The 13119-nt window shown below is 58.0% G+C and overlaps 1 protein-coding gene across 1 annotated transcript in view; it reads right to left on the reverse strand.

The window, feature by feature from the left end:
* MYO18B (myosin XVIIIB) overlaps positions 1–13119 on the reverse strand; it is a 60519-nt gene that overhangs the window by 31376 nt on the left and 16024 nt on the right. Inside the window, exons 14-25 of the mRNA XM_015888744.2 lie at positions 12251–12443; positions 11493–11573; positions 10421–10568; positions 9909–10068; positions 8566–8749; positions 7870–8062; positions 6834–6943; positions 5723–5788; positions 5503–5631; positions 5123–5266; positions 4575–4664; positions 687–806 (exon numbers count right to left, since the gene is read on the reverse strand). Coding sequence (XP_015744230.2) covers positions 687–806; positions 4575–4664; positions 5123–5266; positions 5503–5631; positions 5723–5788; positions 6834–6943; positions 7870–8062; positions 8566–8749; positions 9909–10068; positions 10421–10568; positions 11493–11573; positions 12251–12443 — 1618 coding nt within the window. The remainder of the gene's footprint in view (positions 1–686; positions 807–4574; positions 4665–5122; positions 5267–5502; positions 5632–5722; positions 5789–6833; positions 6944–7869; positions 8063–8565; positions 8750–9908; positions 10069–10420; positions 10569–11492; positions 11574–12250; positions 12444–13119) is intronic.

The following is a 13119-nucleotide window of genomic DNA, read 5'->3' on the forward strand; positions in this document are numbered from 1 at the left end:
GTATAGCCCCAAATCTACCAGGTCAGCCACGGCTGTACCAGGTTGTGTGGAACAGACCTCCGTGAAGCTCCCTGCGTGGCTGACCGAGAAATGAGATCTTGGCGCCGCTTCCTCTGTAATGAGGGGATAGGTTCGGGCGGGGCCTCCTTGGTGGTAGGGCCCTGATGCCGGACCTACCGCCCCAAAGAAATGGGTCAGCCCTTCTTCTCCTTTTAGAGTTCTTTTTCAAACCAGCATTACTCTGTTTCAGCAGCGCTGAAAGAGGAGGACAGCTTCAACTGATTTTTCAGCAGCTGCTCCAAACTGAAGATGGAGAGCGAGGGGATTCTTTTATGGCTGTTTTGGTTTTTTTATGTCTAGGCAATCTTTACTCGACACCATTGTTGCTTTTAAATGGCTGAATTCTCCGAGCTTGGCAGTATTTATATTTGATGCGCTCAGGCACCACTTTGAAGTCTCCCAGGTAGTCAAGTGGTGGAGAGAAACTGCAAACTAAATGAACAAACCCTGGGAGGACTGAAAGAAGGGCATTTGCAGAGGCAGACAGCTGCAGGACCAGATTACTGCTGGGGGGGCGGTGAGGGGAGCGCCAGGCAGGAAGATGGTTGTGGAGGCCCTTTTCCTTGGTGTCGGGGGTGGAAGACCACTGCCGGGTCTCTCTGTGCCCACCCCCGCCCCCTGCACACCTGCAGCTCTTTGACCTCCTTCGACGCCCGCAGCCTTTCAGCCCGTTCCCCTTCCAGCACCCGACAGGCGACGTCTCCTTTCAAGTGCTCGTCCGACAGCTCTGCTGTGAGGTCTATGATCTACACAAAGCAGAAACATGTGGTGGGAGGGAGCCTTCTCCAGGCACCACCACCGCAAAGATGTGCTGGAATATACGAAATAAATAGAAAAATAAGGAAAGCTGCATTGTTCAAAATTGTCCATTGTTGCGTAATTTGTCCAGAACTTGGGTTCCCTTTGTGGATTGAGTGCAATAGATGATGGATGCATGGATGCATGGATGCATGGATGCATGGATGCATGGATGGATGGACGGACAGACAAATGATAGATCTCACTAAATCCACACAGCCAGTAATGCCAGCTCTTAAAGTATCTGCCAACATCTACTGGCTTCCAGAGTAGTTGCGTAGCAGTGGCTGTGGCAGACTCGGGAAAAGCCAGTTTCCTTTCAGCCGGGTGGCCCACAGCAGGATCCTCAGCCCCGGCTGGCAGCAGCTGGGGCACCGCGGCTCCTGTCTAAGCTCTGAGAGAGGATGCGGCGCTGCGATCGCGGTTTTGGAGTTCCTCTGCTCATGCAAATCCTCTCCGCAGGTTTATTGGAAACCTGAGACAATTTGACAATCTCCCGGGTGCTCCGGGCATAATGATAGTGTTAATTAATTAATTGCTGAAAAGAGGCTTTTGCGGGAGCATGCCAAACAACTGTTGTCTAATTCCCTGCACAGCCAAATGTGCAACGAATGCCTGCCAAGTTCGGGGGGGGGCAGAGGGGGAGGAAAAGCCGGGGAAGCTGATCTGGCAAAACTCCAGAATCTCCCTGGGAAGCAACAGAAGAAGGAGAGCCAGCTGGGCCTGGCAACAGAGCAGCACGAATTGCCAAGGGCACCCTTCCGGGCAAGGGATGCAGAGCACGCCGGCCGAAGGCTCAACACCTTTCACAGAACCGACCTTCTTCCTCCACCTCCTCTGCCCACAGAGCCCCAAAGAGCCCCTTTTGGGGCTGCAGAGGCCAAGGGCAAAAACGTTCGCCTTTCCACGGGAGACCCCCAAAGGCCAGAGCAAGGAAGACCAAGCCCCACCCAAGTTTCTGAGAAAGTGACTGACAGAGTGACTGGAAGCAGGAGAGCGATTCCCAGCCCCTTGCAGAGGTGAGGGGGGCAGCGGCTACAGAACCTTTGGGTTCACCTTTCAAGAAAACCACAGGGGTTTCCACCAGGAGATAAGTCTCCAGTCGCCCCTTCAGTGCCCTCAGTTTATTGCCTGGGATCAGCCACTCATCGCTCAGGTGCAAACACGATTTGTGCCTGACCTGCCTCAAGACCACCTGCTCCAAAATCCTCCCAGCACACGATCACCTGCAGGAGTCTTTGACTCACTGCTTGCAGTTCACACTCAATCCTGAGTTTGCCCATCATCCTTTGCCCATTGTCTGGAAGCCCAGGTAGAGGACGCAGCTGGAGCGATGCCAGCGCTGGACTGCCCTTCTCCCCGAACTGCTCCCTTTCCAGCAACAGGCAGTTTGCAAGAACTGCTTGGGATAAGCGTTAAGATGGCTTCCCTCCCCTCCCCTCCCCTCCCCTGCTACACCATTTTCCAACCACTCTATATTCTTCCCAATCTATCCATTGTTCTGGGAGCCACGCTTGATAAAGGACTCGACAGAAATGCCGTACATAATGAAAATTAACTCTTTTGGGCTCCATAACCCCCTCTTTGAAAAAGAGCCAAGTTGGCAAGGGATCCAAGCAGACCCACTCAGCGTGGTGCTTCCAACCCTTCCTCCCTGCAGGGCGGGAGAAACGTGGGGGGCCGTTCAAAGCTGTTGGCCTTGAAGCGGACCAAGCCAAGGGCGGGATGGGGAGGAGGCAGAGATTGCCCGGAGATCTCCTGGGTCAACTGGGTCTCAGGCAGCCGGGGGGGGAGAGCGCTTTAGCTGCTGCTCCACCCAAGCCCCTCTGTCCGCCCCCAGCCATTCCCGGCTTCCTGGCCCAGTTCCCAGCTTCGGGCCCCAGGATGCTGATTCCTGGCAGTAGCTGAGGGGAGCGAGACACCCCAAGGGCCACCCCAACTTAACCCGTTTAGGGCAGCCCTGCCGGAGCCGCAGGACAGTGGTCGAGATGCCGGGGCCTTCCCTCTGCTGCGTGCCAAGGAGGAAGGCAGCTGCCATTTTGCGGCTGCATCTCCAAGCGATGCCAAGCGCAAGGCTGCTTGCACCCTGCAAGGCTGTTTGCAGGCTGAGGGTCCAGCAAGATGCCAGCCTGCCATGGCGCAGGGGACGCCAACTCGCACGCTCAGGAGGAGGAGGATCTGGCCCAGAAAAGGATGTGAGCAGAAAGGCCTCCTCTGGGAGCTACAGCTGTGCAGCTTAAAACAGGTCATTTAACTCCCACGAAATGTTCTAGGAAGGCACCACGCCAGGTTCAGAATTGTTTTCCTTCCTCGGTTGGGCAGCGCTGGAACCCAGCAAAGTTGTTGACGGCAGCTCGGCTGCAGGAGGAGAGGAGGAACCCAGCGACTGCTGCCAAACCTCTCCTCCCGGCCGCTGGGCCGAGGGATGGCTGGGCAGCCCCGCACACGGACTTGGTCCCCTGCTGGGTGCCGCCACCCGGGGAACGCAACCGTCTCTTCTTCTAAGCGTCGGCAGCCCTCCTCTGGCCGCATTTCTCCGTGCCCTGCTTGCAGCAGCTGGAAATGCAGGGAGAGAGGGTGGCCCCCGCTCTGTCTCCGGCACTCAGCGAGACCACAGGGAACGCCCCCCGCCCGGGCTGCTGGCAGAGGCCAGGCAACTCACGCGCCTGCCAGGAAATGAGCTCAAATTTAATTATTTTATTGGCTCGGCCTTACAGCGCCACCGTCCAAATGACCGCAGCCTTTCCTGCCAGAGAGCAGCAGCTGGAAATGGCTCTCGAGCAGACCGCTTGGCCGGAGCGTTTCCCCATGCCGCCTGGGGCTTGGGCGGCCCGTGGGAAGGGGAGCCAAGCAGCCAGAAAAGGCCTGGGGGGCTCCGGAAAAGGGCCTTCTGGGGAACCGAGAGGTGCGGAAAGGAAGGCAGAGGCAGGGTTTCCGCCACAGGGCTGACGCTGCGGGAAGACAAGATCTCGCTGCTGGCCTCTGCTGCCCACCATTAGGCGCCCTCTCAGCCCGCACCGGGGTGAGGCGACACCACCGTAACCGAGAGAGTGCAACGAGAGTGTGTTTTGTTAGCTGCAATTTCCCTGCTGATTGCTGCCTCAGTCACGAAAAGGGATTATGTGCAGGCTGCCCCTGCTTCACATCTCTCCCCTCTGCTTCACATCACTCCCGGAACAGCGCTCTGCGGCATTCCCGTTCCCCGCTGGGCCATGCTCTCGGGCCAAAACCAGAGGTGACTGCAGGCGTGCCAAGTCCACCCCCCCCGTGTCACTTCATGGCACAAGCGCCCCTTGGCACTGCTGACCGCAGCGCCAATCCAAGGAGACGCGGCTGCGATTGGCAGCTGCTGACCCGTGCTCAGCCTTAGGAGGGTCCTGGGGAGAAACCCATCGAGGGAGAGGAGGAAGACCCCTGGCCCAAAGACTGATATTGCAGAGAGAGAAAGCCCCCTCAGACTATTTGGGCAAGGGCAGGACAACATGCAACCTGTTGAGTGCTCCACCGAAGCCAGAGTCTGTCCATGCTGGCACAACTGGTGTAACTGCTCTTTGGCGTTTCCACAGACACCACGTGCTCTGCCAGGCTTGCCGCTAGAAACGAGCTCTGAAGATTCCCCTTCGCGCTTAAGCCCCCCGTTCCTTGTCTTTCACGCACAGGCCTCCGAACGAGCATCTCCTGGCCCAAAGACGTGCCGGTGCAGCTGCACATCCTACCTTGGTTTCCAGCAATTCGGTGTTCTGCCGAAGCTCCTGGTGAGAAATTTCTGAATTTTCCAACTTCTTTCGGAGTGTTGCAAGTTCCTCCTGAGGAAAGAAAAAGGAGCTCCTGTTCTGGCTCCTATAATAAAAGAACCTCCAAAGAATAGAAGTAGGTGGGCAGGGAGCTCGGCGAATGCCAAGGCACGGACGGGTCGGGGGCACTACGGGAACTACAGGTTTCTAAGGCTGCCTTATTTCAGAATCTACTATGGGGTTGGCTGCTACCTCTTCGAAAAGGGGGTGGACATTCTCATCCAGCCCCCCTACTTGGCATCTTCCTAAGTAGTTGGACTACGATTCCCCTCGTCGCCCAGCCAGGACGGCCCTGTGGTTGGGGGGAATGGCAGGTTGCAGCCAAGGTATCTGGGGCCCCAGACTGGGGGAGCTTTCAGAGATCTCCTAGTTCAGCTCAGGGAAAGCTTCCTGCTGAACCTGAGGAAAGGCAGATTTGAACCTGGTTCCCCTTTTTCTTCCTGGCAACTCACGGAAGGGGGTCTCCATACCTCCTTGGCTCGGAGCTGGCCCTCTGCCAGGCTGATGGTCAGGAGTGGCCGGACGCTGCACATCAGCCGCCACCACGGCCAGTTCTTCACAGCTTGGAAGACAGTCAGGTTCTTCTGGATGCACCGGACAGCCAGGCCCTGAATCTGGAAGCAGGAGTTGGGAGGCAGCCTCAGGGCCAGCTGAGCCCCCGGGCTAAGACCACTACCCCCTGGGAGCCTGGGGTCCCCAGGAATCAGGCTAGCTGGCCCCCGTGCAGACCAGGGAGAGGGAGGATTGAAAGCATTGGAGCAGGACGGGGCCACTGAAGCCACACAGTCTCGCCTCCCCTGGTCCCTGCGCCACTTCTGGATCCAACGGCCACCCCAGCCAGCAGCGTTACCTTTAACTTCTTGAACTTCTGACGAGAGAGGAACCCTTTGCAGGCCGCCTGGAGAAAGACCACGCTCTGTGACACCAGCTTCTCCCTCTGCTTCTCCAGCCGGGGCAGGACCCCGGCTTTCAGGAAGACCTGCCAAGAGAGGCAGGCAGGGTGACACCACTAACTTCCCAAAGGTGCTGCCACCAGGCAGATGGGAAGAACCAGGATGGCTTTCTGGTACCTGAGTGTGGCCCACTGCAATGCTCTTCTTCTCCAAATCGAGGGCCTGGAAGAGTTCCTCCAAAGCCTAGAGAGAGAGAGAGAGAGAGAGCGAGCACGAACGCTCAGGAGACCGAGTCCTGCCATGACCTGCAGCAAACAGCAGAAATCTCGGGGGAGGAGCCCTCCGGCTGCCCCACACCATGAGTCCCGCTAAGGGTGCTTGTCTTGCTTGCCCCACCTTGACTGCAAGGGCAAATTGGCACCAATGTCTTTAACTGCTCCACTCAGTCAACGTGTCACCTGGAGATTGACCCCAGACTGAAGACTTTCCAGACGTAACACCTGGACTAATTTTTTGGGGCGTTCTCCTTCTGGAAAACCCAAAACCTGCACATCCCTCAGTCCCATTTTGAGAGACTACCAAAGTAGGGACTTGGATTTTTTTCTCTCACGGACCAGCATAGCCAGGATTATTTTGTGTGTAACGGGGGAGAAATTCGCCCAGCAGGGCCCAAACCCGCTGGTGGTGCCCGTGGTCGTTTCCTGCTGCTTGCCTGGCCTCAGCGCTTCGCCACAGCCGTCTGCCCAGGTGAAACCCGATCCCCCTTCAAGTGTAAGAGGACGACGCGTTGGCAGCAGTTGCTGCCGAGTCAAAGTCGAATGCCATTGCTGTCCACGGGTTCTGCTGGTGGACAACATCCTTTTGGGGTACCCAGCCTGCCTTTGTTGGGGAGACGGGGGCTTGAACCAACTTCGTGTGCCGTTGGCTCGAATGTGAGAATGTTCCCTGTTGCCGCTCTGTGTTCCTCGTGCAGCTCACCCCCCAGAACTCCGGGCCCCCCAGGAGAGATGAAAGAGTCAGAGTGAAGGCAAGGCCAGATGCTTGTTCTACGAGTCTCCCTGCAGCGCCGCGTAGCAAGGGTGACCTTTCTCAACTGTCAGGCGCGTCTCGTTAAACGCTGAAGTCTGGACTGCGCGCACGTGCATGTCTACAGAGTCCACGGGGGCAGCCGCTTTAGCACGAGGCCTTCGCGGGCACCGTGGCCGTTGTTTCCTTTCCTAGCGCCTGAGGCTGCAGGGGCCGCCCAGGCCCATCCACCCCTCGCCTCTCCAGCACGTCGCATTCCTACCTTCCTCTCATCCGCCACTCCGTAGGCTGGGCTGAACTTCTTCATCTCCGGCTGAGCCAAGATCTGGAAGTGCCGCCGGAACTGGGTCAGCGCCACGCGATCCGCATATCCTGCGGGAGCGAAAAGGAGGTGCCCCTCGAATGCTTGGTACGCAGGAGCCGGCTCCGCAGGCCGCTGAGACCCCCGTGAACCACAAGGCCCTCTGAGAGCCCCACGTAGCAAGTTCAACCCAGCGCATTTCTGGGGAAAAGCCGAAGTGGTTTAACGTGCTCCTGTAAACCCTAAAGAGCTGACGCCTGACCAGCCCCCAGAAGCCCACCCACACCCCCAGCTGGAAATTAAACGGTGGGGGGGATTGAACAATTGCTCGGCCCCGAACCTGCTCTGAGCCGGATCTTGTGCAACAGGGAAGGAACTCACGTGCAGCGTCCGCTACAACTTCCCCGGCAGCATGCATATGGTTAGTACCGTGGCGCCATTTGTATGGCTTCTGCTGGATTTTATTGACATTAGAGCTGTTCTGGAGATTTATGCTGCTCTTTTATTGAATTTCATTGTGTTTGCGGTTATTATTTTAAAGAGTGCGCTGTCCTGGGAACCGTGTGCTGAAACAGTTTATAAATTCCCCCCAAACAAACAGGCAAAGCAACGCGGCGTATTCTCGCAAACACTAACAAGCTGCTTGCAGAGCGAAGAGGTTGGGGCAGTGCAAGCCAGCGAGCCACGTGGAGGAGGGACAACCTGCTGCCCTCCCGAGCTCTTGAGACTACAACTCCCAGGAATCCCAGCCGGCGTGGCCCTCGGGCTCACTTGGTTCCGAAGCCTCCTTGCCCAGCCAGCTTCCAGTCGACCTCCATCCCTCCCCTTTATCCATAACTCCCCCGCCCCCCTATCCTCGGGTCTCCCTTTGCCTAACCTGCACTGCAACCGTACTACCGAGGCACCGTGGCAGACATTTCCCAGCCCCGTACAGCGCCTTGCACCCGGCAGGGAGCAGCCGAAGCAAACTCTCCACCCGAAACCCTTCGGTCCGCACCAATTCTGTAGAGCCGCAGCGCCTCCAGGATCAGGCTTCCGGAGAGCTGGACGCGCAGGGCGGGAACATCCCACGCCGTCCCCGGGGCTGCTTCCAGCGTCTCCGCGGGTGGCTGAGCCTCTTCAGGCGTTCCCGGGTCGAGGCAGTGGAGGAAGTGGATCTGAGATCGCTTCACTAGATTGCTGAGGGCATCCTGTGAGGGGAGGAAGGTTTGTTTCTGCGGGGAGGCAGAGATCACTGAGCAATCCATCTCTTTTTGCCTCCTCCTGGTGAGGCGGCAAAGGGCAACAGCATCCCAGAGAAGCTCCGAGGGGCTCCATGCGGCTCCAGGGGGTCCCCGCATGCCTCTAAGGCCGTGGGGTGCACTTCCGAAAACTATCGCTCAGATTGAAAACCATCTGTTTTCTCCCTTGTCAGTCATGTTCACAAGTGATTTCTTTCTAGAAAGATCTGTTGGGGGCAAAGGAGAAGGGAAAATACTCCCCGCCACCCCGACTCAGTCCCCCCGATGGAATTTCAAAAGCTGCCCCTGCGAACCGACTGAGACGCCAGCGGGCCTCTGAGAAAAGGCAGACCCAAACTGGAAGGGCAGGGAGAGCCGTGGCTGCCCTGAGCAGCCCTGGGCCACCGTCCGGAAGAGGCTTCTGACCCCAACCCAAATCTCAGCCAGACCGGATGGCCGGGCCTGTCGCTCACCAGCTGGAGCTTGATCTGGGCGCACACGGACTTCTTCTTCATGGCTGCAAAGCTGCCAGTGAACGTCTTTCTCACACAGCCAACGCGCTGCAAAGCTTGCTGCGAGTGGCCCTCCAGACCTGCCACTGACCGGCAGACCAGGGGCACCTTGGAGCGTGGCAGGAAGACTTTTCTCAGAGCCTCTCTGTGGGAAAGGAAGTGGGGGAAGGCTCTTCAGCAAGGGGACCCTCTCTGCCTCCCCAACCCACCCAGGTGGGGCACCTCGACTTTTAATTTTGCTCAGCTGTTGGGTTACAGCCTTGACCCCCCTCTCAGCCTAGCCTACCTCACAGGGCTGTTGTGGAGTGCAGGGGGCCACCTGGGTCTTTTGGGTAGGGAGACCTCCCGCACCATTTAAGATCTCACCCTCCAGCCACCGTTTTCTGTGCTGAACAGGACGTTCCAGATAATAAGAGCTTGTTTCTCCATTAAGCTTGCTCTAAAAACTCCCCACTTGGATCCAACCCCTCCTCCCAGACTGAGCCGCACAGCTGGATGCTGACCCACATCTGTTACATTTTTAAAAAGCGAGCAAAGCTGTGAATTTTGCTTGGCAGCCTCATTTGCTTCCTCCCGTCTTTCTTTTTGGCTTAATGGAAGGGAAGCCAAAAAAATTATTTTCCCCCATGCCCCTGGGAATAAACTTTCATCACCAGTCCCAGTTCCAATTAAAGCTCTTTGTTCAGGAAAGGAGGCACAGAAAACCCATCTCTGCAAAAGGCCTTCCTGGCGAGGCTGGCATGGCAAAAGATGGGAGGGAAGCCAGGCTGGCTCCTGTCATCCCCTGATCCTGCAAATGGCCAACCTCGGTTGGCCTCTGTGCCCCAAAGACACCCTTCCTTGCCGTGCAGAGTTTGGCAGAATGATGGTAAGCACCAATGCTTAAAAGGAGTGGAAACTGACCAGTAATTAACCCCAGGAGCTGGAAGCTGGGCCAGACCACCCCCAGCTTCCTGCTTCCAACAAGGTGTTGCTGAGGGTGCCCTGAGAGGCTCACCTGGCCACTCCACCCACCCAGCCCCCCGGGCACCTCCCTGGAGTGGGCTCTGTTATCTCAGGCCACAGGTGGCATTCCTGCCTCCTGCCCCGCCTGATCATTTGTTTAGGTTCTTTCAATTAAAACTGTCACGTTGCCAAAGAAAACAGCAGCTTCTGGCATGGCAGGATTCTTAGGAAATGGAGGTGTGGGCAGGCTGCACTCCAGAGCTGCCCTGGAAGGAGACCCAGTTGAGCCAGCCAGCCAGGCTCTGCAGCCCCTCTTCCATCGCAGCTGCACAGAGGGAGAAGCCCCCCACTCCACTCACATCTTGGACTGCTGAAGGAGCTGAATGGCGTTTTGCACAGAGAGGTTCCACTTGGCCTTGTTCACCCAGCCGGTGGCATCGTAGCGGACGGGGTCCTTGCCCAGCCGGTGGGCTACCTCAAACTGCAGGGGCTGCTCACACCTGCGGAGGACTCCCTGCTCTGCAGGAAGAGGCTTAGTCAAGCTGAGTTACGAACCCAAAGATGCCAAGCCGTCTCTTCACGGGCTGACGTCGATCGTTTATTGACTTTATCGGCTTTTAAGCTTGAATGCGGGCTGTGCGATTGCCTCGTTTTTCTGTCTTTGTCCTACGGCTTTCTTGGGCACGAAGCGGGCAGCACGTAAATGAAATGCCATTCGAAGGAGGGGCATGGGGCGGCCCTCACCTGCCCCTTCGAAGCATCCGAAGGACAAGGCTGCCACTTCCCTTGGTGGGGCGGAGGGAGGGCACAGCTCCCGGACGGGGCTGACATTTACGAAGCGGGGAGACCCCTCCTTCCATCTCAGCCTTACCTTCCCCGCTCACCCCTTCCTTCCCGAAGGCCGAGCACAGGCGGTCGAGGGCCTGGCTGTCGCTTGAGCCTTGGATCAGGGCCTCTTCATCCAGGATCCAGAGCAGGCCTTTGGGGTCTTCCAAGGGGCCCCCGGAAGAGAGAGGCACCTGAAGGGGGAAAGGCCAGCTCGCCTACGTGGAGTCGGACCACCTCCCACAACATCACTACCAAACGCTCCCGGTCCTTCTCAGATCTGAAGCAAATTTCCTATTGTTTATTAATTACTAATGATTACTCATTTTCAATTATCATTTATTTATTGATGGGTACATATGGATGATTATGTAATTCCATCTGTACAGGAAATACTACGTTTTTCTCCCAGCAACCTGCAATTTTATAACTCCGGGGGGGGGGAGCCAATTTGTCACCTCCCAATAACTTTGTCACTGAAAAAAAAAAAATCTCTTTCTCACGTCCTACATTCCCCCGGCAGGAACCGGAGGAAAGCCTACGTCCCACGTGGCCCCGGTAGCGGTGCTGCCTCTGGCTGGGCGGCCCCGGGGGTGTCACCCATCAGGACGGACCCCACCAGGGCAGTTCAAGCACAAGGGCACTGGCCTTGCGACCCACACCACCAGCAGCAGCAGCAGCAGCACATTGTTGGTTAGTTAATGCCACCCTTGAACCTGACTTGGGTGGTGCTATTTTGAAGGATGGACTGGCACCAGAGTATCTCAGGGCTTCCTCACCCTTGGCCGTTTGGCCTCTCACAGCCAGGGAACGGAAAGCCTGCCTGAACTGGATCATCTCTGGCCATCAGTTTCCCAGGACAGGAAAGGTCACTCAGAGCCCCTAACTACTTCCGTCAGCTCTGAGTAGACGGCTTCTTCCTGGGTGCACCAGTGTCTGGGGCTTGGAGGAGAATGCCCAGAGCTGCCCACTAGACTTGCTTCCCTGGGTGGGTTTTATCTCCACTGCCTGCCCGCCCGCCCACCTGCCCACCCCTCATGCTTCGTGCCCCCCCCCATCCTTGCCTCTCCAGCAAACCCACAGCAAGGTCTCCCCCCGTCCCCAGCCCCATTAGTTACCTGGGATGGATTTTGATCTATGAGGGCCACCGTGGCGGCTGGCGAGAGTTCAGGCAGATCAAAAGGCACCTCCACGTCTTCCTAGGGAACATGGATGGGAGGGTGGGGCGTAGAGGTGAGTGAAGGAAGTCCCCTCCCTCGCGTTCGAAAGAGAGACCTCTTCCTCGCTGCCCCCCATCTTTTCTATGGCTTCCTGCCGCTGCAAGCTTTCAGGATCTAGAGGCCCCTCTCTCAATCCTCTCTGCCACCTCCAGAGCCAGAACGGTCTTCCCCAGAGCCACGCTCGGCCTGAGGGGGACCAGCAGGGAGGCCAGCGTCCAGCGAGCCTCAGAAGCAGGGGCTGGGGGGCTCTGCAGGAGGTCTCCCTGCTCCCAGTCTGGGCAGCTGAGAAACAGAGGAGGAAGCTCAGAGTTTGCCACGGTAGAAACAAGCTTCAATAGGACGAGTGAAAAATGAGCAAGCTTCGGGGGCCATGAATCCATTGGGCGTCTTACAGTGTTGCCTGGAAACTCAGGCACCCCAAGTTGCATGAGCGCAAAAAGCCTGGCGGGGGGGCAAACCGGAAGGCACAGAGCTGTTGCCAGCTGACTGAGGGGCAACCTGTTTGGCGGTAGGCCACATCCCGGGGAAGCGGCCTGGATCCAGAGCCCCCGGCTCCCCCACCCGGCTGCTCCTGGCCTCAGGACTCCTCCTGGCTTCCCAGCCCCCCCGCCCCCACTGCCAAGAGGCTGGGCACAGGAGGATCTGGGGGGCCCCACCTCCTGGTATCTTGCCACTTCCGACTCCAGGGCGGCCTTGTAGAAGAGCCCTTGCAGTCGCTCCTGCCCGTAGTTGTGGCAGAGCTCCTCGAAGGTGGCCGCCCGCTCTTTCTTCTGGTGCCGGGGGCTGAGGAAGCCGGGGGTGTCCACCACCACCAGGGAGGCCGTCGAGAGATGGCTCGAAGAGAAGGACCTGGGCGAAGAGGGAGAAGCTCCTCCGTCACACCCGTTCCTGGGCATCCGAGGCCTGACCCCTGGAAGTCCAGTACGAAGACCCCCGTCCCGAGAAACCCTGAAAGGGGAGCGGACGGGAACAGACTTTCCACCAGGAGGGCTGAAAGGCACCACCAGCCTTCTGGACTGCGGGAGGAGAGGCGGGGGGCGCCACGGTGAGGGGAAGGGGAAACAGGGCCCCGGGCCACAGCCCCCAGACGTTCTCGAGCAGCAGGGGCCGACTCGAGCGGCGAGCCGCGGCTGTCTCCCCCCAAAGGCTCTCGCGCTCTACCTTCCCACGTGGGGTCCAAGCCTGGACTGCTCCTCTTGGGCGCCCACGCCCTGCAGCAGCCTGGCGCTTCCAGGAAAGGCGAGGTCAGGCCCGGCCTTCCGTTCTCCCCATGCCAATTAGCTGACCGGGATTGTGTCCGCAAGGGAGGCATAAGCGCAAAAGACCCTCCTGCTCCCCACTTTACAGCCTCTGCTGCTGCTGGAGGAAATACGCAGCCGTGACGTCCAGCTGATGGCCACTTTCTCCGTCCTGAGCTGACCTAATCCTCTTTTAATCCCGCTTCTCCACTCAGCCTCCCTGTGGGCCTGTTGGGTTCCAGTCTCGGAAGAGAGGGGAGAAAAGCCCCTCTCCCCCAGCCCACCTT

The sequence above is a fragment of the Python bivittatus genome, unplaced genomic scaffold (genome assembly GCF_059951505.1).
Source record: "Python bivittatus isolate LINGU-HERP-01145 unplaced genomic scaffold, Pbiv_v1 ctg000100_np1212, whole genome shotgun sequence".
Lineage (NCBI taxonomy): Eukaryota > Metazoa > Chordata > Lepidosauria > Squamata > Pythonidae > Python > Python bivittatus.